At 39.2% G+C, this 26,854-nt stretch overlaps 2 protein-coding genes and 1 long non-coding RNA gene across 5 annotated transcripts; 1 reads left to right on the top strand and 2 right to left on the bottom strand.

Moving 5' to 3' along the window:
- Window positions 1-3,506: 3,506 nt before the first annotated feature.
- rbbp9.L (retinoblastoma binding protein 9 L homeolog) lies at window positions 3,507-8,845 on the bottom strand. 2 transcript variants are annotated; one of them, NM_001174001.1, is given in 6 exon segments: window positions 3,507-3,749; window positions 4,703-4,788; window positions 5,322-5,427; window positions 5,918-5,960; window positions 7,393-7,828; window positions 8,733-8,845. In NM_001174001.1, coding segments are annotated over 5 exon segments (573 nt in total). In that variant the 5' UTR covers window positions 7,504-7,828; window positions 8,733-8,845; the 3' UTR covers window positions 3,507-3,522.
- Window positions 7,742-17,672, top strand: LOC121393640. Its single transcript, XR_005961215.1, has 4 exons — window positions 7,742-7,873; window positions 10,969-11,163; window positions 13,749-13,812; window positions 17,536-17,672. It is a non-coding gene; the product is annotated as an uncharacterized LOC121393640 (long non-coding RNA).
- Window positions 16,091-17,800, bottom strand: LOC121393639 (speedy protein 1-B-like). 2 transcript variants are annotated; one of them, XM_041562666.1, is made up of 3 exons: window positions 17,605-17,800; window positions 17,068-17,253; window positions 16,091-16,475 (listed from the first exon to the last, which is right to left on the bottom strand). In XM_041562666.1, the coding sequence occupies exons 1-3, from the start codon at window positions 17,788-17,790 to the stop codon at window positions 16,398-16,400; spliced, it is 450 nt and encodes a 149-aa protein (XP_041418600.1). In that variant the 5' UTR covers window positions 17,791-17,800; the 3' UTR covers window positions 16,091-16,397. The 2 variants fall into 2 exon arrangements, with proteins under 2 accessions (XP_041418600.1, XP_041418599.1); XM_041562665.1 differs by having other exon boundaries at window positions 16,091-17,253.
- Window positions 17,801-26,854: the final 9,054 nt, after the last annotated feature.

The following is a 26,854-nucleotide window of genomic DNA, read 5'->3' on the forward strand; positions in this document are numbered from 1 at the left end:
GTGCTGCTCCAGCAGAATTCTGCACTGAATCCAATTCTCAAAAGAGCAAAGAGATTTTTTTATATTGAATTTTGAAATCTGACATGGGGCTAGACATTTTGTCAATTTCCCAGCTGCCCCATGTCATGTGACTTGTGCTCTGATAAACTTCAATCACTCTTTACTGCTGTACTGCAAGTTGGAGTGATATCACCCCCTCCCTTTACCCCCCCAGCAGCCAAACAAAAGAACAATGGGAAGGTAACCAGATAACAGCTCCCTAACACAAGATAACAGCTGCCTGGTAGATCTAAGAACAACACTCAATAGTAAAAACCCATGTCCCACTGGGACACATTCAGTTACATTGAGAAGGAAAAACAGCAGCCTGCCAGAAAGCATTTCTCTCCTGAAGTGCAGGCACAAGTCACATGACATGGGGCAGCTGGGAAATTGACAAAATGTCTAGCCCCATGTCAGATTTCAAAATTGAATATAAAAAAATCTGTTTGCTCTTTTGAGAAATGGATTTCAGTGCAGAATTCTGCTGGAGTAGCACTATTAACTGATGCATTTTGAAAAAAAATTTTTTTCCCATGACAGTATCCCTTTAAATAAACCCAATAGGCTGGTTTTGATTCGTTATATCTTAATTTGCATCAAGTACAAGGTACTATTTTATTATTACAGAGATAAAGGAAATCATCTTTTAAAATTTGATTTACTTGGATAAAATGAAGTCTATGGGAGATGACAACTCTGTAATTCTGAGCTTTCTGGATAACTGGTTAACTGATAACGGGTCCCATACCTGGATTGTATTTAACGGAGTGTGTGCGCCAAGTCACGCTAGGTTTTACATTTTGTCCTACTGCAGATCAATTACAGTTGTGGGGATTTTGACTAAGTGCACCAAGTTTTTCATAGGGTGTGTTGCAAATATTAACAGATATATATGAATAAAGTACCCCCTCTTGTAAAAGAAGGATTTATAAGTTACCGAGGAGTTTCATGACCATATAAAAACATGAGGCTGAAGGCCAAGTGTTTTTATACAGGACATGGAACTCCGAGGTAACTTCTAATATCCTCATATTTTGCAACAGGGGGTACTTTATTTATTATAATACACAAATTTCAGTGAGTCATGTGACCGAAATGAAATCACTACTCACTGTTTATAACAGATGACATCACTAGTCACCGTTTATAAGGATATAATTTACAAGTTATTCATGGCTTTTGTGTAACACCCCCCCCTGTATCATCCCAGATATCACACTCACTGGCTCACACGTGTGTATGTAGATTTAGCAATGTAAAATACTATTACTAATTAGGCAGTCAAAATAACACTGCACTACATTGTTATGAAATAAAGTAGTATATAATAGCAAGGATAGAGCATGAGAAGTAACACCCAGAGTCAGACTGGGCCCAGACCTGCACTTCACTGCCTCTGTGCTCCTTCCTGACCTCCCCCGATTGCATAAAATGATGAGCAAGAAAAAGGATTGCTTTGGCACCAGGGAGTAAGCAGTACAGAGGGGGATTTGCGGTTGGGGCAGGGTGCCTTGGGCGGGGCCATCATGTGGCAGTCGCCGTGTGTCCAGACTCCCCCAGTCTGACATTGCCCACACCTCAAGTGAAATAAGGCTCAAGGCACACTAATGGCTCAAGCATACCTTCCAACTGTCCTGTTTTGAGAGGGACAGTAGCAAGCCGCAGTCCAGTATTTGTACTGGAAAGTCCCGATTTCTCTGCACTGAACAGCCAAAAAAGATACAATGTTTCTAACTTAATTGGCTCTTGGCAGAGAGCCCAGAATAGATATTTAAGATACATTTGTAACATGTTTTGTCCTTGGGAGAAGTTAGACTCAAAGCTTAAAGGGCAATTCACCTTCATTAGTAAAACTGTAATAAAAAATTTGTTTAACTAGGGGGTGCTGTTTAAGCTAAGAGTATAAATCATGAGAATGTGTTGTGCTATATATAATACAATAATAGGTGATATTTGGGAAGAAAGGCTCCCTCCTAACGGCCTAGTCCTGTTATTCATGAGGGCCATGATGAAGATGGATGATTTTTTTGGACAGACAGAATACCAAAGGCTATTGTGATACTGAACTCTATAGTTAGTATAGATACGAGTATATATAATTTATGTGGAATTAGGGAGGGGTGTGTGTATGGATGCTGGGTTTTCATTTGGAGGAATTGAACTTGATGGACTTTTTTCAACCCAATTTAACTATGTACCTAATACTGGTATCAGGTAATTAGGAACTCCTCATTTTCCCTGTCTACACATAATGAGAAATATAGAAATATAGAGAAAAGCCACAGAACTTGCTATTGATATTTCAGGCAGCGGGGATACAAATATTACGGATTTCATTCACTCCATTGGGTAAATTTACTAAGCGGCGAAAATTTGCCAGCGACGGCTTCGCACCCATCGCCAGTCTAAAATTTGCTGGGACAACACTAATTTATTAAAATGCGAAGTTTCGTTGTGGCCGATGGACACTGGCGAATTTTCAATTCTGCCTAGCGCAAATTCGTTAGAAGACTAATTTGCATAGCGGGAAAATTAAAGTTGAATGGATGTCTATGTTACATGTTGCATCTAATACATTACATTGACACTGATAACTAGACATGTACACGGAACCTTAATAAAGTCAATAGAGTTGTTTTAATGCCCCACACATGAGCCCACTGTGAAGTTAATGTTCCATATGTTAGAAAATATATGGGGGAACCCGGTTACACAAAAATACATTTTTAGGACTTTTGCAGTCTATCACTCTGAAAAAAGGAAAAGACGCCAGCGATTTTTGAACTCCGATCAAATTTGCTCAGGTTTTTTACGCTTATTTATTATTACATTTTCCCGAAAATTAGCTTTGAAGGAAAAAAAAAAAAAATCAGATTTTCAGAATTTTTTCGGAATTTTCACCCGAAAACGATTGCACATCAAAAAATCATTGGGACTTCTCCCATTTACTTATATGCAACCTCGACAGGTCCGAGATGCTAGATTTTCAGATTCAGACTTTTCCATCCTCTGGGTTTAATATATTCCAAAAAATTCATGATTTTTTATTATTTTATTATGATTTTATAAAAAAAAACATTAGTAGTTTAGTAAATAACCCCTTAGTTCTTAAGAGTTGTGTGAGGAATTGCTATATGAGACATTATATAAATAAAGGGTAATAATGATCATTTACTTTAAACAAATATGGCGTCTCGGCTCAGTTTTAAGTTTTGCCATTCCAGCCAAATAACCAAAATCCAACAAGCACACCAACTAGCAATGGATTATAGATTACTGTTTTGGGAGACTCCGCACCACAATACACAGAGAATTTGCTAAAATCCCCTTATGTAATGATCGTCATTGAAAGCAAGTTAGCATAACTGAATGTGGTTATTTAATATAAATAAATGATTTATTAATTCCATAATCAGAGCAGTCTGCTGTAAGGCTTAACATATGTAACAAAAGACACGTACGAGTGGCTGGAGATGGTATTTATTTGGAAGCAGGGATTAGTTTCTTCACTGCACTCAACAGTTCTTTAAATTCAGTGTTCTGAAAGTGCCCGCGGTCTGTATATTTGTATAGGTTGGCGCTTAGGCAGTCGGCCACTACTTGCTGCTCGTGCCATGGCAAGAATGGATCATCTGTGGAGCCAAACTGAATGATATGACCACAGTTGTTTTTTATCTTCTCCCATTGCCATGGCCGGCTGAAATATCCTGTGTATGAAGGGAAAAAAAACCTGAATTGTATTTACTTTAAAAATTTGTGCATCAAAAATAAAAAGCTAAGAAAGTACATGTATAGGAAAGGATACATTATCCGTAAACCTATTATCCAAAGAGCTCCAAATTGCAGGAAGGCCATTTTCCACAGACTCTATTTTAAACAAATAATTAAAAAATTTTAAAAATGATTTTTTTTAAATCTTTTTGATAATAAAACAGTACAATCCCAACTAAGATATAATGAATCCTTATTGGAGGCAAAAAATCCTACTGTATAATGTTTAAATAATTTGTTAAGTATGGTGATTCAAATTACAGAAAGACCCGTTATCCAGAAATCTCCAGGTTCTGAGCTTTCTGGATAATTGATTCCATACCTGTAATTAGATTAGGTACCAAATCCAGGATTTCATTCGGGAATCCAAGTGCCTGGTTGCCCCAAATCCTTAAAATCATAAGACTTTCCATCACACTAATAAGGAGATTGTGGGGGGTTGTTCAAGCATTGTGTGTGGGGGTTCTTTTTAACCATTTCTTTCACTAATTGCAAATTAAGGTTTGGATTTGGCCGGATCCTTCATGAAAGATGCAGGATTTATCCAAATCCCTAAATTAGATATCAATCAAGAATGCCCAATACAAATGCTATGGACTCTGGAAGGGCAAAGTTGGCAGCTTTTATCATCCCGTGAATGATACTTTTTTCATAAGAATGTAGAGTTAATTCTTGTGGGCAATATATTCTTGGGTCAGATTGTACTGAAATTATTCTAACCACAAGCAGAATGAAGAGGTTGATCTTCCCCTAAGGGGCCACATACAATGCTATTTTAAAAATGAAGGCTGATAATTAACAGAGGGGAAATTGTGTGCAAATTAATACATTTCATTTTTAGGGTTACTGGAGATTTAATGTGTTCATGCATGTAAAATAAAGAACATACCACTTTCTTTTTCATTTTCATCTCCCAAGTCCGAGGTATAGGCAGACACTAAAATAATGGCATACACCTTGTGTGTTTCAGCAAACCTGCAAAGACAGCCATGTTAGCATTTTCTAAACAAGTCCTGCATTATAAATCAGCTCAGTTAGAGCTTGGCCAAAGTCAGCAAATAACAACGATCGCTGTTTCTACATATCCTCCTGTAAAATGCAAATACAAAAATCTGCTTATTGCCAGGGTGCAAGTGCCTACATATATTAAACTAGTCTGCCATGTTGGCTGCACCAACAGAGATGGCTGTAAGACACAAGGATGGGTGAAAAGTAGTCGGCTACTAGTGAAAGACAATGCTGCAAGCCTCTGTCTCATAGTAAACTGTCAAGACCATGTGGTTGTGTATCCATACCATCTGGTGTACGAAACAGTATAAAGCAATAAAACTGAAAAACACCTTCAGTTTATAATGGATCTTACCTCCTTGGTAGAAATGGAAGATTGAGGCTAGAAGTTATATATCCCCAACTAACAGATTGCTATGGGGCCAGGCCTCTTGTGAGTGATAAAAACTAGCATTGCTCAGTATTGAATGTGCATGGAGGAAAAGATTAGGCATACCTACCTCATAGCTGCAGCGGCTCCAGAGCTGTGTCCAATTATTATGGTTTTGTCATCACACCCCAACTCCGATTCCATAAACGGCAGCCATATACTTTCTCTTGCTGTAACTATAATTGAATTTTTTTTTATTTATCTTTGCACAACAATATTAAACTTTATATCAAGAGTTAGCTTTCACATACATGATAACACAATATTATTACACAGTATTTTTGTTTCCCATCAAGGAAATACTAATAAACATATAGAAAATATGTTCTGCAGCCTAGGCTGTATGTTATCCAAGTTCAATGACATCTAAGCAATGAATTCTTATCTATTACTCAATAAAGTCAATGCAGTAGGCTCATTACCATTCCAGGGACTGGTACAAATAATGACACTAAAAGGGGGTTAACATTACAAGTCTGCTACTTCCCATAGCAACCAACTAGCAAGCAGCATTTACAGTCAGAAGCAGATGCAAAATGCCCCGGCACACCTTAGACTTCCACAGACTTTATGTGATTGACTCAGGAAAGCTTGCAGTGCGCACAAGCAATGAGATATTAGCTGGACAACATCTTGAGAAGACGTGCTCTTATTTGTATTACTTACATGGATCCGGCATGTTTTTAAGCAAACACCTAAAATTTGGAATCTGTAGAGAGAGAAAAAGAGCCATTACATCACCAAACTTGGCTGAAATCTGCTTTTGATAATCAAACACATTATATGAGGATCAGCCCTGGACTGGGAGTCAGAATAGGCCCTGCCATTTCAAGTACACAGAGGCCCATACAGCTCCCTACCAGCCCAAACAGCCCCTTGCCAGCCCACTATATGGTAACTTTCTATGGAACCATACAGCAGCCCCTCTGGCATTTGCAAGAACCCACAGATTGCCAGTCCGGGCCTTATGAGGATTACATTAAGGGGATGTTAAACTTTAAGTTAACTTTTAGTATGTTATCGAATGAGAGCAACTTTGAAATCGTTTTCCATTATTTATTCTCTTATATAGTTTTTTTTTTTCTACCTCTTTCCAGCTTTTAAAATCGGGGTGACTGACCAACGGTAGCCATAAAACTATTGCTCTGTGAGACTCCAATTTCTTTGGTATTGTTACTTTTTATTAGTTATCTCCTATTCACCTCCTCTCCTAAACGTATTCCAGTCACTCATTCAAACCACCGCCTGGTTCCAGGGAAAAGAAGACCCAACAAAACAGCTGCTAATATACCAAACTGGAGAGCCGCTGAACAAAAGGCTAAATAACTTATAAACCATAAAAATTAATAATGTAAAATCACTGTCTACAGCATAATAAAAGTTAATCTAAAGGAGAACTACTACATTAATCTAGGACCAGGGTGAGATTGTCCTAAAAAGCAAAACAAAAACCCCCAAGAGCTTAAGAGAAGTTGGGCACTTGTGTGCAGGCCTGGACTGGCAATCTGTGGGTTCTGACAAATGCCAGAGGGGCTGCTATAAGGTGCCATAGAAAGTCAGTATTTAGTGGGCTGGTGGGGCTGATTGGGCCTCTGTGTACCTGAAATGCCAGGGCCTAATTTAATTCTCAGTCCAGGCTCCAGTTTACGGTCATCACAGCAGCTGGATGTATTACAGCATGTCCTTTTAACGTCCATTTTAGCTGCTTGATCTAGTGATGCAGAGCCACGCTGGTATTTAATTGCATGCAATATTCAGTTTGACAGAGGCAGCAAAAAAGCCAAAAGCAACAAGATTCATTACAGTTACAGTGTTTGTTATGCAAACCTTGGAAAGAGGGTGACAGGCAAAGTCAGGCAAAGATCTTCATCCCCTTCCTCCAATGCTCAGCCTCTCAAGAGTAAAATAAACACTGTACAAGGCAAACTGTCCCCCATTCAACAGTTGAAAAGCAACATTATTGTTTTTTTTATATATTGTTCATTTGTTGTAGTCCCAGAAGGTGCTGGGAGTTACAAATTACAATACAGCAGGATTACAACTCCCAGACAGCTGCTGTTAGCAAACACGTGTCACAGTTCAGCAACAGCAGCCTCACAATATCCTTAATGCCCACACTGGGACCTGACTCAATTATTTACCTTTTCCAACCTCTTTTTAGTCCATCCATACCACAGACAGGACTCTACATTTCCTCCACCATTGCCCGGAATGATGACAGCCTTCACACATATAGATTCACCCCCCGACATCGCTACAGTCGTGCAATCCAGAGAGCTGCATCATGGGAAATGTAGTCCTCACGTTGAACCAATCATAGAAACGGCAGTTCTTAATCCCAGAGCATTTGTTTCCCTTCAGTGGCAGAGCAGCACAGCAGAGGGAGGAGAAAGCCTGCATAAAGCAAGGGGAAGGGCTATGGTTTACGTTTCACAGGGGAGGGAGGATGAATAGGAAGGTTTGGAAGGAGGAACAGAATAGCTTGAGGGCGGGGTTTGAAAGAGGACCGCTTCAGGGAAGGTGTGGGACTCGTGGGAGAAGGAATTATGCAGTGTGGAAGAGGACAGGAGGCATACGAAACGCATCAGGAGAACACAGCTCTCCGTGTTTCGACCTCAGCTTGTAAGTGAGGCTGCTATCTGGGGAGCTCTGATTGGTTAAGGACTAGGAGTTGTATTTATGGGACAAGAGTGACAGATTTAGTTAGGTAGGTTGCTTGGGTAAGTAGTGAATTATTATTGTAGCCTACCCTTCTGATACCAACCTAACAGGAGCAATGGTTATGTTTGCTGAGGGGTGACTGTGTAGGTCAGGTGTACAGAACGTATACGGAACGCATTTTAGGACATCCTTCAGCGAAATACCTGTCCTGCATGCAATGTCCTAAGCCTTCAGAATGGCGCATCGGTTGCTTTTGCCGTCACCCATCGTCCTAATCTACAATCACACCTCCATCTTCTACCCTCCCTTCTCAGCCGTCAGTAATACGAACTCCGTCCTCATCCTTCTGCCCTCAGCCTTCCGCCCTCAGCCCTCAATCCTCTGCCTTCAGTCCTCTTCCTTCTAGTCCTCTTCCTTCCACCCTCTTCCCTCCTCCCTCACTGCTCAGCCATCCCCCCTCAGATCTCTCTTTTCAGCAGACTTATCCATAAGTTTCTAAAGTGGTGAGCGAGGGCGGAAGGAAGAGGACTGAAGGAAGAGGACTGAGGGCGGAAGGCAGAGGAATGCCGGCGGAAGGCAGATGACTGAGGGAGGAGGATGGAGGGCTGAGGGCAGAAGACTGAGGTCAGAAGTCTGAGGGCAGAAGGGTGAGGGTGGAGTTCGTATTACTGACGGCTGAGAAGGGAGGGTAGACGACGGAGGTGTAACTGCAGATTTGGACGATGAGTGACAGTAAAACAAACCGATGCACCATTCCGAAGGTATAGGACATCGCATGCAAGACAGGTATTTAGCAGCAGGATGTCCTAAAATGCATTCCGTAAACGTATTTTAGGAATTTCTGTCCTCCATGCGATGTCCTGCGGCTTAGTAATGCCACATCGGGTGCTTTTACCGTTACTCATCCTCCACAACTGCAGTCATACCTCCGTCCTCTACCCTCCCTTCTCAGCCGTCAGCCATATGAACTCCGCCCTCAGCCCTCCTTCTTCCTTCCGCAGTCAGGACCGCCATACGACAAAATTTCCTGGGCCCCCTGGGCTGCGCCCACCACAAGCCCCACCTACAGGTCCGCCCTCCCCATCACACAGTAAAAAAACAAAAAATATTGGTGACTAGGGTTCCCACATGTTAATAAAAAATAAAAAGATATTGGTGGTCAGGGCCCCCCATAAAAAAAACATTTGTGGCCAGGGCCCCCCCATAAAAAATATTGGTGGCTAGGACCCCACATGAGAGAAAAAAATTGGTGGCCAGGGCCTCCCCCCCACATTATAAGAAAATTGTTGGCCAGGGCCCCTTAAACGTCCATGCCTTCCCGAAGTCAGCAGCTCTCAGAAAGATGGGGGGCCCGGCTAAGGACAGGGCGGAGGGAAGAGGACTGAGGGCGAAGTTCGTATGGCTGACGGCTGAGAAGGGAGGGTAGAGGACGGAGGTATGACTGCAGATTTGGAGGATGAGTGACGGTAAAAACACCTGATGCGGCATTCCTAAGCCGTAGGACATTGCATGGAGGACAAGTATTTCGCCGGAGGATGTCCTAAAATGCGTTCCATACAGGTGCTGGGTTTAAAATATAATGGGAGTGTTTTGATGTACCGTATATACCCGTGTATAAGCCGAGTTTTTCAGCATCCAAAATGTGCTGAAAAAGTCTACCTCGGCTTATACTCTGGTCAGCGGTACCCGACCCGAGTAGCTGAGATTGCAGTCACTTTTAATCATTCCTATACCAACAGTGCATTTGGGGAGAGACTGCAATATCCCACAATGCCCTCTGTTGGTTATATGAAAGAAAAACAGTGCACCCTCTGTTGGTTATATGAAAGAATAACAGTAACTGCAATATCACACAGCGCCATCTGTTGGTTGTATGAAAGAATAACAGTGACTGCAATATCACACAGCGCCATCTGTTGGTTGTATGAAAGAATAACAGTGACTGCAATAGCACACAGCGCCATCTGTTGGTTGTATGAAAGAATAACAGTGACTGCAATATCACAGCACCCTCTGTTGGTTATATGAAAGATTAACAGTGACTGCAATATCACACAGCGCCCTCTGTTGGTTATATGAAAGAATAACAGTGACTGCAATATCACACAGCGCCCTCTGTTGGTTATACGAAAGATTAACAGTGATGGCAATATCAAACAGCACCCTCTGCACATGGTAGTGGGACAGTGGGACAATGCACACAGTAATCCGTTTGGCAATTCTCTGTCACCATCAACTTTGCAAAGAAGTCCGGTTGATCGCTGGGGGGGTCGCTTTGGCAGTATGTGCGCTGCTGGGAGACAGGGATGTAGTTGTGTGTAGGCTTATACTAGAGTCAATAAGTTTTCCCAGTTTTCGTAGGTAAAATTAGGTACCTCGGCTTATACTCGGGTCGGCTTATACTCGAGTATATACGGTAGGTTCAAGTCTTCTGCATGACAAGTGTTTCATTGTTCCTCCAGGTTGGCTGTTTTTAGAAAAATAAAATATTTTTCATGAAATGTTATGTATAATCACCTGTATCAGATAATTTGAAGATAGAAACCCCCTCTAGTCTGATTATAAATATGTAGTTACTAATGGTGTCCGTGCTAAAAACCAATTCATACATACACACTTATAAACAGTATTTCACTAAATGTGCGTAGGGCACACTATTATATTGTGATTTTAAGCACTCTCTACAGTACTTTTAATGAGTTATCAAGAGCTGGGTTAATTCTCATGGTAATAGTAATAACATTAGTAATTACATATGTATAAATAAACTACTACCATCAAATAAACAGATACAACTGATTCTACCCCCATAGACCTATAACGTTTGACGCAAGTAAACCTAGTTCACAAGTAATCCCATAATATACATTTTTTTTGTATAATCACCTGCATCATTACAAATGCTTTAATATCCAGAACTGGTTATGATCAGACTGGATAATTTAACCAAATGCTGAATATGGCTCAAATTGTCATCCTATTGCACACAATTAATTAATATATGGCAACACATTTCTTCTAAATGTTACATTTTTCACCTTTTTTTTTTAACTTAGGTATGTATCTTCCTGTCATTAAAATGCATGAGAAACAGTGTTCAGCCTTTGTCCCAAATTCAGAAAGTAACAATTAATAAAAAGCAAACCACTGAAGAACCAGCTGTACCTTCCAACAAGGATGGCCGAGAGGTTAAGGCGGTGGACTTAAGATCCAATGGATGTATGCCCGTGTTGGTTCAAACCCCACTGCTGGTAAGCGTTTTAAAGTGCTACAACCAACTTGTAGAATTCTAAATATTGAGATAGATGGATATATATGCTCTTCCTCTCCCCAAACCTCTCCCATGTGTGATGCCAAGGTTCAACATTTGTAGCCAAGCCATTTGAGGAAATAATAAACATGCTTCAACACAAATCAGGTCCAGAAAATGGTGACATTATTTTTACTAGAATATGTCTGGTGGCATCAGGTAGTTATTATCCTGCAGTGCATACAGTAACCCTAGTTGTGTCATGTGAACCTGCTACAAGCTGCACCATGTTGTACAAAGTATTTCACTTATCCATGTTATGTACAGCATTATAGTACTATACAGTTATATATATATATATATATATATATATATATATATATATATATATATATATATATATATAATAAAACAAAAGCTATTAATGTTATTAAGGTCATCAGTGACTGATGTAATTTCTGAAGCTTGTGTATTATAATGTTGTAAAAAAGAACTTGGTCTTTAGTCTTGTGCCTTTATATGGTCACGGGACTGCTAACAGATATATTGTGTGGGATGTGCTTGCCAGAGCTTACAATCCATTTATGATATAGATTACGTTCATGGGGGGTACGAAGGGGGCCCATATCCACCTGCAAAAAACAGTTTTACAGCCCCCCCAGCAACACCTGTCAAATTGAGGTACAGCCATAACTATGAGTGCATCATAAGTCACCCACAATCCCCTCTTCTGCAGGCAAAATACTCCCCTGGGCTACCCCCTTGGCTGCTGGGTCTCCATTAGGGTTACCTCCTTTATTTTACAAGAACAGCAGATGTGTACACTAGGGGGCAGGACATGACATAGAAAGGCATAGTGAGGAGAGGGACAATAACATCAGTGGGCAGAATGATGATGTTGATGTGTGTGATCATGGCATCAAGTGGCAGGGCAATGATGACGGCAGGTCAGATTCTTGTAAATTGGAAGGAAAATGGTTTATATGAGCATTAACTGGGGCAGATCAGGGACAGAACTAGATGGTATTACAAATTCACCACCAGTACATTGTTGCTAAATACCAGCCCTTACCTTGTTCATTATATCACCGGCTATACCCATAAAAACCCACAAGGTGGCAATCCTAGTCTCTGCCCTCAGTAGTTTTGACACTGATCATTTTGTGAGCATTTTTACAGCTTCTAATCCCACTCCTGTGTTATAATTGAATGTCATTCATTCTCAAAGTCCAATTTTTAACTATATAATACTATATAATGCTGTACATACCATGGATAAGTGAAATACTTGTACAACATGGTGCAGCTTGTAGCAGGTTCACATGACACGGCTAGGGTTACTGTATGCACTGCAGGATAATAACTACCTGGTGCCACCAGACATATCCTAGTAAAAATAGTGTCACCATTCAAGGCTGGTTTATGTGACATATCTTGCCTTACTCCACACATTAATGCTCATATATAGGCAATTTACGTACATTTGTTTAGCATTTTTGCATGGAGCTTTACCTGCCACTGCTCTGTGAGTTAGAGAGAGCACTTTTCCTTCAACAAGATTATGAAAGCTGACAGGCAGACAGGGGCAGTTTGACAATCACTGTTTTCAACCAGATGAAAGCAATGGTTTTTATTAAAAAAAAAAAGCTTATTCAAAATAGGAGTGGGCATGTATATGTATAAGTATATGACCTGAATACACCCCGAACAAAATAGTTTTTTTTAAAAATTTAGAATGTGTTCTTCAACTTGTCTTACAACCTGACATGTAAAGAAGAAATGCACCCAAGACAAGGACCTTGGAGTCCTTGTAGATAATAAACTTGGCTGTAGCAAGCAATGCCAGTCAGCAGCTTAAAAGGCAAAAATGTCTTGAGCTGTATTAAAAGGGGCATAGATTCACAGGAGGAGATGATCATTCTTCAACTTTACAGAGCACTGGTAAAGCCCCATCTAGAATATGCCGTACAGTTTTGGTCTCCATCACTCAAACAGGACATTATTGTATTAGAGAGGGTACAGAGAAGGGCAACTAAGCTGGTAAAAAGTATGGAAAATCTTAGCTATGACGAAAGACTGGCCAAATTGGGGTTGTTCACGCTGGAGAAGAGGGGAATATGATAACTATGTATAAATATATAAGGGGATCATATAATAATCTTTCTAATGCTTTATTTACCAGTAGGTATTTCCAGCTGACACCCATTCTGAAGAAAGGAGGCTCTGTCTAAATATTCGGGATATATAAGGGAATTTTTACAGAAGAAGCTGTTAAGATGTGGAATTCTCTCCCTCAATCAGTCGCACTGGCTAATACATCAGATAGTTTTAAGAAGATGTTGGATAGCTTTTTAGCAAGTGAGGGAATACATGGTTATGAAATATAGCTTATAGTACCAGTGACTGGCCCAATTACCATCTTGTAGTCAGGGAGTGATTATGAATAGCAATTCCTGTAATATCTAGTGCAGCATCTTTATGAGCCATTTGTAGTTGGTATCAGGGACTCCAGAGAGGGAGGGTGTTACTGTGTGTGTGTAATGTAAACATAAATATCTAAAATCCTTTCCTCCATTCTCCTTCCAGCTTCAGTTGCAGAAGGAGGATTCTGTGTTCAAACCTGGGATTTCTTTGTTGTTGTGAGAACAAGGTGAGTTGTACGTTGGGTGCACTGGATGATTTTGCTGCAGGGACATGTATGTGTCTGGAAACAAGGGGACGGAGAGTTTTGGCCTTGGTGCAAGGATGATGGAGGACAAGTCCTTATGCCGGTCACATACACACAGATATTTTGTACAGTTCACTCAATTTTTAAACCTAAAATGTAAATACTATTATCAGTGAATAGTGGCCACATGTTGCCATCAAAATGCAGCCGTCCATCTGGTTATCTGGGAATTTATACCTTGTAATGAATCAGATCTACTCAAACCTGACAATCAAGAGACGGACACATATTTATATTTAAGAAAAGGATTTTTTATTAATGATTCTGCAAAACCTTTTATGTTGATCCAGAGGAAGGCAAAGAAAAATCCTCAGCAAAACAGGGGCCAATTAGTCTTGCTGAGGGAAAAGAAATTCCTTCCTGACCCCCAAAATAGGCGATCGGATAACTCCCTGGATCAAACTCTATATTATATCTATATATTATATAATATATTATATATGATATAATATTTAAAAATCAATATTTAAATGAAAATCTCTGTGATGTAAATAATAATGTTAGTATTTAAATATAAAGTCTATAATATACAGTATATATCAACATAAAGTTCTATACTAAAATATATATAAATAATAATGACAAACAACTTATTATGCTCTCAATGACTCAGGACTATCCTTAAACTCTGCTTTATCCCAATCTCCACGCCCTCTCTCTTGTCCTGCCACAATCTCCATGTATCTCCCCTCACTGCCTGCTGTACTACTGATCCCTCTCCTTCCCCATCCCTTATCTGTGTGTACAATTCTATGTTCCCATATCAATTTTTCTGCCCTCTTTTTTACCCCCAATTACTGTGTGCCACTCCTTTTCCAACCCTAATCTCTATATCCTCTCCCTGCTCTTTCTGTGATATCTGTGTGTTCCTCTCTTTTCCAACTTCTTGTACTGACGTCTGAGTGTTCACCCTGCTCCTCACCCAGTCTCTGTGTTATGTGTTCATTATATATCTATCATTTATATGTCAACATAATAATTGTAAAGATAAGATAAATACATTTCAAAGAAAAATATCCATAGCATACATCTACATATCAATACTGTACTAAAATACTACAGGTATGGGACCTGTTAGGGAAGGAGAGGGGAAGGGATCAGGGGTATAGGACCTGTTATGCAGAATGTTCTGGACCTGGGGTTTTCCAAATGAGGGGTCATCCTGTAACTTGGATCTCCATACCTTACGTCTACTTAAAAATCATTTAAACGTTAAATAAACTCAATAGGATTGTTTTGCCTCCAATAGGCATTAATTATGTCTTAATTGGGATCAAGTACAAGCTACTGTTTTAATATTATAGAGAAAGAGGAAATCATTTTGAAAAAATTTGCATTATTTGATTAAAAATTAAGTCTATGGGAGATGGTTTTCCTGAAATTTGTAGTTTTCTGGATAACAGGTTTCCGGATAATCGATCGTATACCTTACTATAGCAAATTATACAATATACTAAATATACTAACATTCAAATCTAAAACACAAACATATAGAAAAGCATTTACATAAAATTCTATACAAATATATTAAAATATCAGCATGTAAATATAAACTGATATATAGTTAAGCATTTCAATTTAAAACTATATAAATATATTTACATATAAATGCAGGAATGGTACCTGCTATCCACAATGCTCAGAACCTGGGGTATTCCGGATAAGGGGTCTTTTTCTGTAATTTGGATGCCCATACCTTAAAGGGGACCCGTCACCCAAAAAAATTATTCAAAACCCTATTTATCACATTAGTCAAGCAAAATGAACTTTAATTACACAATCTAAATTATTTGAATCTTGTTTCCTTCAGTCTGGGAATTCATAATTATAGCAAGCAGGCAGCAGCCATTTTGTGGACACTGTTTTTAAGGAAAGCCTTGCATCATCTCAGATTCTTGTTTGTGCACCAGAATGGGGGACCCGATGTCCATTCCCATACCCTGGCTACACAATTAAATGGTAAAGAGAACGGGGGAATGTGTGGAGAGCAGTGACATGTAGGAAGTGCTGAATGGAAAGTGAAAGTAATTGTCTGCCCCGCCTCTATGCCCATGGCATAGAGGAGGGGCAGACAATATTTGATTGACATCTGCGATTTTTAAATGAGCTTACAACAGCTATGAATGCTTTAATAAAAAATAGAAATTGGATTTCATGTTTAATTTGAAAAGGACTTTTATTATACAGATTTTTGTGTCTGGGTGACAGGTCCACTTTAAGAGTACAAAAAATATTTTCAACTTTAAACCCAATAGAATTGTTTTAACTTTAATAATCATGAATTAGATCTTAGCTGTGATCAAGTACAAGGTACTATTTTATTACTACAAAGAAAAAATAAATTGTTTAAAAAAAAATTGAATTATTTGATTAAAATGGAGTCTATGGGAGATGGCTGTCCAGTAACTCTGAGCTTTCTGGATAACGGGTTTCCAGATTATGGATCCCATACCTGTACTAAAATATAATAAGCAATAATATTAAAATGGCAATAAGTTACCTAAACTCTATAATACAATACTGATGTTACACTGAAAAGGATGAGGGTGGAGCTTTCTCTTCATCCTCCCCTTGAATGGCAACTCCTAGAATTAACAGAGACATAACATTAGTCCTCCATTTATTTTCTCCACAATTTCAGAATGTTCAGTACATGATCAGCTAGAGAAGCTGGTTATAGACAAACTGTCCTGTTCATTATAAGTTACTCACTTACTGTTTTCAGTTCTAAGACACCTGTACTGGTTTATTTTGCCACTGACACAGCACATTGCATGAATACACATTTCTTTGCCAATGCATACATATTATGCAAGTAGAAAACATAATAAATTTTTTATCTATGTATATTTTGCACTTTGAAAAATCAATTCTTAGTCATACTACTTGGCCCTTCCACCCAAAGCGGCTCTGGTTATTAGTCTACCACCCACCTGGACCTGCTTGTAGGAGGCTGTGTCAACTAAGAATGGGGACTAATTAAAAAAAAAAGCCTAAGCATACTCTTGATCCAACCACACTCATTATACCCCAAACACACCGCAAACCACCCAAACTCAACCCTCTATCCTCTATGTAGCCCCTGAAATTGACTTTCAAGTTTCTAAAGGCCCCTACCTCTGGCACTCCCTGCCCCCTAGATGCCCTGCCCATAGGAAGAACATAATTGTAATTTACCTTGTCTGGCCGGACTTTCTTTGGAAGTGGGGGCTTGGACGCGCACTGGGAGCAGATGGCTGGGCTGATATCGGGGACATTGAAGTAGTAGTAGTCCCTCTGTCTTGCGTGCAACCTGATGGCCAAACCATGGTTGTGGTGCCTTTTACGTCTCCATGCCCAGAGTGTCGGGTTATCTTCCATTGCCTAAAGGAAAGTTATTACATTTTTAAGAATCACATTCTGCTCCAACTATGATGAAACTATTACACAGCATTCTGAACCCATACCAATACTATACTATAACTTAGTCTTACAAATTGCATTATTGCTTTGACTACAGGCCAGTGTTCAGCAACTGTGACCATTCCTAGTGCCATTTTATTGGTTCTTTTCCAATATGACCCAGTCTGTAAGTTGCTGTTATCATCAAGTTTTCTATCTGCAGTGTACAAACTCATCTCTGTCTTTGTCAATTTTTTTTTACAGTGCGGTGACATCCATGAATGAGATAAAAGGTCTGGAAATATATATTGTGATTTCCAAAGTAATACTCACCTCCTCACAGGATGATCTGTTCACCCAGGCTTTGAAGCCCATCCTCTCCCACCACTCCAGTTTTTTGCTCCTCATCTCCTGCCATTTTACCAGAAACTCATCCCCGAGGCCCCAGGGGTAAATCACGGCATGGAAGTTTGTTTCTTCTTCCATTTCATTGGCCAGAAACCTAAAGGTAAAACACATCAATGTCACATAACACTCCAATGCACATTTTAATTAAAGGAACCATATTAATTCTGTCAAGTTTTAGTGGCTTGGGCTTTATTGCCTGTGCCCTACTACTGACATGGTGTGATTAGTTAAGGTCTGTGTCTGGCTCTAGAGAGTGAGTGCAAGAAAATCATTTAGTAGTGCTGATCAAAAAGTTGCATGTGGTATAAGAAAATATAATAAAAATATTTATTGTATTGTCCTGTACCACATGTGACTGTTTGATCAGCACTAACCAGAGTTGGAAATGCACAACCCAAGAGGTTCAACCCAAGATGCTCCCCATACAACCCAAAAAATTCCATACAATTAAACAGAATATAACCTTTTCTATTCAGTTTTGTATTTCTGACTCCCATACACATGTTTTGTAAATACCGTTTCCCTTGTGTAAATCACACAACTGACTTGGTCTTATTTTATAAATGTTATTATTATTATTACTTAAAGGGCATGTAAAGGCAAAAAAATAAAATCCCATTTTTACTTTCTTTAATGAAAAAGAAAAGAAACCTATCTCCAATATACTTTAATTAAATAATGCGTAGCGGTTTTATAAGAAACCTGACTGTATGCAGTGAAATTCTCCCTTCATTTACTGCTGTGAATAGGAATTGTCAGATGGTCCCTAACTGCTGAGCAGGGAAACAATCATACTTATGAACAGCAAGGGGAGCCCCCGACTTACTTCCCAACCATGCAGAAGTCAAGCAGCTTTGTTTATGATGATTCCTAAGCAGCCCAGACCACACTGAGTCTTGCAAAGAGGTTTAACAAAGTTACAAGATGGTGACCCCCTGTAGCCAACTTTGAAAGCATAAATTATTTGTTTGATTAGGCTTGTGGTTCAGTAAGTTCATATTTATATTTAGTTAACAAAATACATAATTTCTAGCCTTATTCTAAACTAAAAACGCCGACGTACGTTTCGCTGAATAGCTTTGTCAAGGCGAGAAATTAGTGATCCTCTTGTGGTCAAATTGAATCTTTGCTAAATCGATCTATAGGAAATATTTGGGCTGGGTTTTTCAACGGAAGTGGGGGCAAGAGAGCTCGGGGTCTAATCCTTCTTTATTCTATACAACCTCTTATAATCTTCCTTCCTTTCTAAGGGACCGACGGTTTGTGGCTTTTTAGGGATACCTAGCCTCTTAATAACACTTAGGGCAAGTTAAATACCAAGGCCACAGCCCCGGTTACCCTGTCCTGCCTTATCTTTTGTGGTGTCCCAGGCTTTAGAAAAAATCAGGCAGTTAGTTTATGGGACAACTCCACCATCTATTTTTTCTATTTTCTGTAATTTAAATCTATGGATAGTGACTTCAATTGCTAACCCACTACCTAAAGTTGGTCATTTTTCTATATATATTTTTAATTGATTTTTTTCTTTTTGGTCTAATATTCTAATTTATTGCACAGCACTTTACTTAAATCCATGAATTTTTCTAATTATGGATGAATTTATAGCAGCACTAGCACTTTATTAATTCTATTACAATTCTCTATGAATTGTTGTCAGTAAACAAGTGTAATAAATCACGTTGCAGTATTTCTGGCCAATTTTAGAATCATAACAATTGGTGGGGTTTCTTTTTCTTTTCTAAGATGATAGCAGTGGTGCATAGAGGGACTTCAAATCCCAGAATCCATCACTTCACAGTGGAACAAAGTGAGGGACAGGTCCATGTGATCACAGACAGTCTATGATTGTTTCCTTTCAATCTGTGGAATCAGATGTGTCTGCATATAAAAATATTAACATTTATTGATATAATAATTTATATATAAGTTCAGAGAGTATTTATGCACCATCTCCACGTCTCTGACTGAGATAATGACACAATGTGTAAGCTAAATTTTCCCTTTAAACTAAAGTAAATACATTCTCCTCACTCATCTTGCAGTCCATCCCTGTGGCAATGTGTTAATATAATAATTACCTTATCAGTAAGTTTCTTGCAGGAGTCTATTGCCAGGCAGTGTACAATCTGCGGATCTTCTACAAAAAAATAAATTAAATTGTGAGCACCTAATGTAACAAACAGATTTCACCAGAAGTCAGACTACCAAACAATATAAGCCGCATTAACGATATGCTCTTTTTTTATTTTGCCATAGCTACATTGTCATCCTCCAGTATCAGTCTCAATATTAATGGCACTCACTGTTATGGCTGGAAAAGCAGCAAAGATGACACTAATATAACGAAGATTCAGAAAAACACTGACACTAATGCTTTTTAGCAGTCTGTTTTATATTGAACCACAAGCCTTATATTAAAGGAGAGCAAGAAAGAGTTGCTTTAAATATTTGGAACTTATTAAGTAACACAAGTGCACCACTGTAGTTACTACTAGCAACGAGTAAAGGGCCTCATTTACAAAATTCCGGTGCAGCTCTAGGTGCAGGAACTGGCACAATGCACCTGTAGAATTTCCAAATATAAAGAAATAGTGCAGTGCCTTTTGTGCCCAGGTAGTTGTGCCAACCACACACACACTATTGTGCCTACTTACTATGCACTTAGTTACAGTGAGTGACAATACTAGTGCAATGGAGCCCAGTACTTTTAATTTTGTGCCACCTAAATCACATACAAATGGGGCATGTGAATTCCCATGTACAGTAGCTGCTAATGCAATTTGATAAGTTTACAAAAAGCCACAAATACATATGTGTTTGTATTAGAGCCAGTGATAAATTGCACCATTTTTGCCATTTGCACCTGGTGAATTCTTTGTAAATGAGGCCCCATAGAATAACTTGTAGCAGAGTGATCAGAACTGTTTCCTGATTGGTTGGTATAAATCAGTGCACTGGGGAGATATAGCACCTATGTCAGCAAATAGAGCAACTCTCGCATAAATTCTAATATTTTGTGTGGATATATTGATTGTGTTTCTGCCTCCCTGTTATGGTGAAAGTGCAGGAGAATATCTTACCCAGCAGTTGGTAAAAGTCGGTGCTGGCGGCTGCAGCTGGTTCAGACCTGAAAAGAGGGTAAAAAATAAAGAGATGAATGTTACACATCAACTTTATGCAATGAAAATGTCATTTTCCATAAGTGCTAATAATGTTGCCACTATATGAAGGTCTTTAAAAGATGAACTAGACAAAAATCATATTAACGCTATTTGTTTCCACTTAAGCTTTAAATGACCCAATGCTTGAGTTTGAGGTAAAATGGTAATTCACATCTTTCTAGGGTAACACTACCTGTATAAGGTTTGAGAAGAGTTTCACTTGATGGGCTTATAAGATATATAATTTAATTAGGGATGCACCGAATCCACTATTTTGGATTCGGCCGAACCCCCGAATAGTTCATGAAAGATTCGGCCGAATACCGAACCAAATCCTAATTTGCATATGCAAATTAGGGGTGGGAAGGGGGAAACATCCTTGTTTTGTGACAAAAAGTCATGCGATTTCCATTCCTGCCCCTAATTTGCATATGCAAATTAGGATTCGGTTCGGCCAGGCAGAAGGATTCGGCCGAATCCGAATGCATCTGAAAAAGGCAGAATCCTGGCATAATCCCGAACCGAATCCTGGATACGGTGCATCCCTAAATGTAATACAGCAATATAAAGGGTTGTGACCTTGTGTCCCCTGACAATACAGCTGCTTTACACTTCTGTCTCTGCCAAATATAAAAGTATTTTTCATCTACTACCTGCCAGAATCTTCAGGGCTCTCACTGGCCTCTTCGATGCATCTCTTCATCGCCGGCACGTCCAGGGTGGGTGACAGGGCCTCGGTGTTCATCCTTTTCCTGTCTTCCCTACAATGGAAATATTCCATGTTTAAATCATTTTTTTGCATTTCTATCCCTAGGTGTTTTGGCCAATATGCATTATGAAGCTAGTTAGAAAAAATGACACACTAAGGGGGTTATTATTGATCTACGAATGTCAAAAACCCGAAAAATTTGTGTTTTTTTTACTATTAAATAAAAAAAAATTCTGAATTTATTATACCCCAAGGATGGACAAAGTCTGAATCTGAAAATCCAGCATCTCAGACCTGCCGAGTTTGCATATAAGTAAATCGGAATAGTCCCAAAGATATCTTGATCTGCGCTGGGTTTCACCCAATAATACTAAGATTTTTTGGTTTTCAGGAAAAAATAAAAAAATATGCGTTTTTGGGTGGAAAATCTGAAAAATTAGTACAAAATCCGCACAGAAAGTTTTTGAAAAAGTGTATTGATAAATAAGGGGAAAAACCTGTGCGGATTTGGTCTTTTTTCAGAAAATATTGAGATAAATTCTGACTTTGATAAATGGGCCTTGCCTTAAAGGTTTTGGCTACTTGGTCTATTGTGTTTATTACTTGCCCAGAAATACTAGTGACTTTATCCAATTCTCATTGGTGTAAAAGAGAGAAGCATTAGCCCTTATGAAATCCCTGTGTCCAGGTGTCCCCTCACCTCCACTAGCATTTTAACAAAATATAAGACTATTTCCATCTACTACCTGGCAGTAGATTCAGGGCTCTCTGTAGCCTCCGTGATGCATCTTTTCTTCACCGGCACTTCGAGGTCAGATGACCTCTTCCAGAATGATGGCAAGAAAAAAGTATGGAGAAGGCGTCGAACAGCTCATGATCCAAAGCATAGCACATCTCTATATAACATGGCGGAGGCAATATGATGGCTTGGGTGTGCATGGCTGCCAGTGGCACTGGGACACTAGTGTTTATCCAACACGAAAGATGCAGCCGACTGAATTCTGAGGTGTTCAGAGACATACTGTCTGCTCAAATCCAGCTAAATGTAGCCAAATTGATTGGGAGGCCTTTCATAATGACCCAAAACATACAGCCAAAGCAACCCAGGAGTTTATTAAAGCAAAGAAGTGGAATATTATTGAATGGCCAAGTCAGTCATCTGATCTGAACCCAATTGAACATGTATTTCACTTGTTGTAGAATAAACTTCAGACAGAAAGGCCCACAAACAAACAGCAACTGAAAGCCGCTACAGTAAAGGCCTGGCAGAGCATTAAAAAGGAGGAAACCCAGAATCTGGTGATGTCCATGAGTTCAAGACAGGCTGTCATTGCTAGTAAAGGGGTTTCAACCAAGTATTAGAAATTAACATTTTATTTTTAGTTTTTTAATTTGTCAAATTACTTTTGAGCCCCTGAAATGAAGTGATTGTGTTAAAAAAAAGACTTTAGTCCCTCACATTTTTATGCAATCTTTTTGTTCAACCCACTGAATTAAAGCTGAAAGTCTGCAGTCTGTATATGTTGGCTTCCAGGATAAGTCTTCAAACTTATTGATGCACATTGTCGTATCTCTAAGAAAAGTGGGAAGATTTTCTACTATTGGAATAAGTAAACTATGAACATATTTAGAGACCTTGATTCAAAGCAACAATGCTGGCTACAATAGGTAGAACCCTCACGTTCTTGCATGCCAAGGGCTAACTTGTCCTGTTCTTCAATCACATTTCTGCTTGCTATACCAGGCTGTACTTTGGATGATGACTTGATACCTTTAGTATGGTTAGCCAGTAAGTAGTTAGCCCATACCATCTTTAATGATACCTTAAAGGAGAAGAAAAGTTCACACCAAATGTTACCCCAGTGATTTTAATAGCTAACGTGATATCCTGGGCCACTGCTCCTATTGGCAAAAAATTGCACTGAACTGAATACTGCAGCGAGCACCACTGAGCGATCTTTATTTCCTCTATTGCCTCCAGGTCAACTTTATGCTATAAAATTTGTCTTCTAACTCTCTGTGCATTTGAACCCTGCAAAGGAGGAAGCAGAAAATTGTGACAAGGTGCTTGATAAACAGAACCTCAGCAGCATTGGCCCGGTTTATCAGATTATAATTAATGAATTATTATTAATTATTATAATGACATTTCTTGCGATAACAAAGGTCTGTTCCATCTACAGTGATTAACAAATTATGAAATGAGTAGTTTATTTGGAGTACCACCAGACAGTGTGACTTTATTAATAGAGCACTAATAACATTTGACCACAAAGATTTAGGTTATTGCTGTCTATAATACTTAAGCATTTCTCATCCATAGAGCTGCCATCAGAAATATTGGGGCCTGTGTTACTTATATACCCCTTCTACCCAGTCTGTCTTATCCACACTCGGTGGGAACTGTGCTTATATCTTATTATATGTGCGACTTACATAGCTGATATACATACACAAAATTGTTTTTCTTCTGTATCAGACTTCCTACTTTCAGCTTAAACCTCCAGGGCATGGGCTTGAGCATGCTCAGTTTGCTCCTCTCTCCTCCTCCCTTCTCCCTCCTCCCCTCCCTTCTGTAATCTGAGCCCAGAGCTATTGGCGAGCAGGGAGAGACTCAAGCTGGCCATAGATTCAAAGATTAGCTCGTTTAGCGACATTGCCAAACGAGCGGATCTTTCCCCGATATGCCACTAACGGCATGGCTATATTGGGGTTAATCGATCGTTCGGCCATGGCTGAACGATCGAAATACAATACGCCAAAGGGCTCCGACGGGTCGGTAGGTTAAAAATCAAACCTTCCCGATCTATATCGTGGCCAGATATCGATCGGGAAGACCCGTCGGAAGCCCCCATACACGGGCAGATAAGATGTCAAATTGGTCCAAACGACTGATATCGGCAGCTTTATCTGCCCGTGTATGGCCACCTTAAGGCAGGAGGTGATGTCAAACCAAGCTAATATGGCAGCTGCTATCCTAAACAAACAGAGAGAGCTTCTAGAGCTGTTTACTCAGGTATGGTGAAGCATTCCACAGAATAAATATAATGTTATAGCTTGCACTATTGTGGCTAATCTATTAGCAATAAACAGCCTCTGTAGCTTTCCTTCTCCATTAATGGGACTGCACTAGGCAAATCCATAGATTGGAAAAGGACCTTGGAGTCTTTGTAGATAATAAACTTAGCTGTATCAAGCAATGCCAGTCAGCAACTGCAAGGGCAAACAAGGTCTTGAGTTGTATTAATATGGGCATAGATTTGCTGGGAGGAGGGGATCATTATTCCACTTTAGAGAGCGCTGGTAAGGCCCCATCTAGAATATTCGGTACAGTTTTGGTCTCCAGCGCTCTAACGGGACATTGATTGAATTAGAGAGGGTCCAGAGAAGGACAACTAAGCTAAGTAAAAGGTATGGAAAATCTCAATTATGAGGTAAGGCCAGTTGAGGTTGTTCACTCTGGAGAAGAGGCGCTTAAGGGGGATATAATAACTAAATATAAATATATAAGGGGTTCATACAATAACCTCTCTAATGCTTTATTTACCAGTAGGTCCTTCCAACTGACACATGGGCACCCATTCTGATTAAAAGAAAGCATGTTTTGGCTAAATATTCGGAAGTTGGTCCAGGGACTGATCTGATTGCCATCTTGGAGTCAGGTAGGAAATGTTTCCCCTTGAGGCAAATTGGAGAGGATCATATGGTTTTTTTTACCTTTCTCTGGATTAACTAGCAGTTAGGCAGGTTTTATATATATATATATATATGTATATATATATATATATATATATATATATATATATATATACTTAAAAGGTTGAACTTGATGGATGTGTGTTTTTTTTAACATAACTTACTATATTACTATGATATGTATTTCTCCTATGTCTGGTTCTTTAAAAAATCTTTTGTGATTTGGCCCCCAACACTTAGGGGCACATTTACTATAGGTCGAATATCGAGGGTTAATTAACCCTCGATATTCGACCGTCAAAGTAAAATCCTTCAAATATCGAAGTCGAAGGATTTATCCCAATTCATTTGTTCGAAGGATTTTAATTCATCGATCAAACGATTTTATTTCATTAATAAAATACTTAGAAAGCCTAAGGGGACCTTCCCCATAGGCTAACATTGGTGCTCGGTAGGTTTTAGGTGGCGAAGTAGGTGGTCGAAGTTTTTTTTTAAAGAGACAGTACTTCAACTATCGAATGGTCGAATAGTCGAAACGATTTTTGTTCGAATTGTTCAATCCGAAGTCGTAGTCGAAGTAGCCAATTCGATGGTCGAAGTAGCCAAAAAAATACTTTGAAATTCAAAGTATTTTTTATTCTAATCCTTCACTCGAGCTAAGTAAATGTGCCCCTTACAGTTCCCACTTGATGCTAGGAGGTTTTAGCAGGGTAAAGTTAGCCACAGTAAAAAGCACAGTGTTTATGGGACCTGTATATTTTGTTCATAGAATTATAAATCCAATAGTTACATAGTTAAATTGGATTGAAAAAAGACAAAGGGGTAAATTTAACAAAGAGTGAAGTTCCGCCACTAGAGTGAAATTCCGTAGCTCACAATTCATTTCTATGGGATTTTGAAAGGCGTATTTATCAATGGGTGAAAGTGAAAGTAAATACGCCTATAAAAATCCCATAGAAATGAATGGAGAGTGGCGGAATTTCTCTCTAGTGGCGGAACGTCACTATTAACTTCACTCTTTGATAAATATACCCCAAAGTCCATCAAGTTGAAGCCCTCTAAATAAAACCCAGCATCCATACACACACCCCTCGATACCTTCACATAAATTATATATACCAATATCTATACTATAGAGTTTAGTATCACAATATGCCTGTCCAATCATGTCCCCTTGCGAACACCTTTTTTTCCAGAGAAAACAACCCCACCCTTGACAGTCTACCCTCATTATTTAAACCTCTGACCAGTTTAGTTGCACATTTCTGCACTCTATCCATCTAATGAAGCCCATAGATTTGTTTGGCGTCGTTTGACAAAAAAAAGACGCGTGGCAGCGAATTTTGACGAAACGAAACGGGTCAAATTCGCCCATCCCTACTCTTAAGGACTGGAGCCCAATACCCTGCATAAATATTCCTTTTAAATTAGTAAATCTAGTGCAAATATGAAATTAAATCGCTATGTTTAAAAATTGCAAACAGTTGTGGAATGAGCCTCCAAGGGCCCACCAGGGGTCACTCTCATAATAATTACCTGTGCTCTAACCAATAGCAACAAACCTGTCAGTTGGTTTTTAACCAACTGCATGTTAAACATTAAAAGCAAT

This window comes from Xenopus laevis, chromosome 5L (genome assembly GCF_017654675.1).
Source record: "Xenopus laevis strain J_2021 chromosome 5L, Xenopus_laevis_v10.1, whole genome shotgun sequence".
NCBI classification, from domain to species: domain Eukaryota; kingdom Metazoa; phylum Chordata; class Amphibia; order Anura; family Pipidae; genus Xenopus; species Xenopus laevis.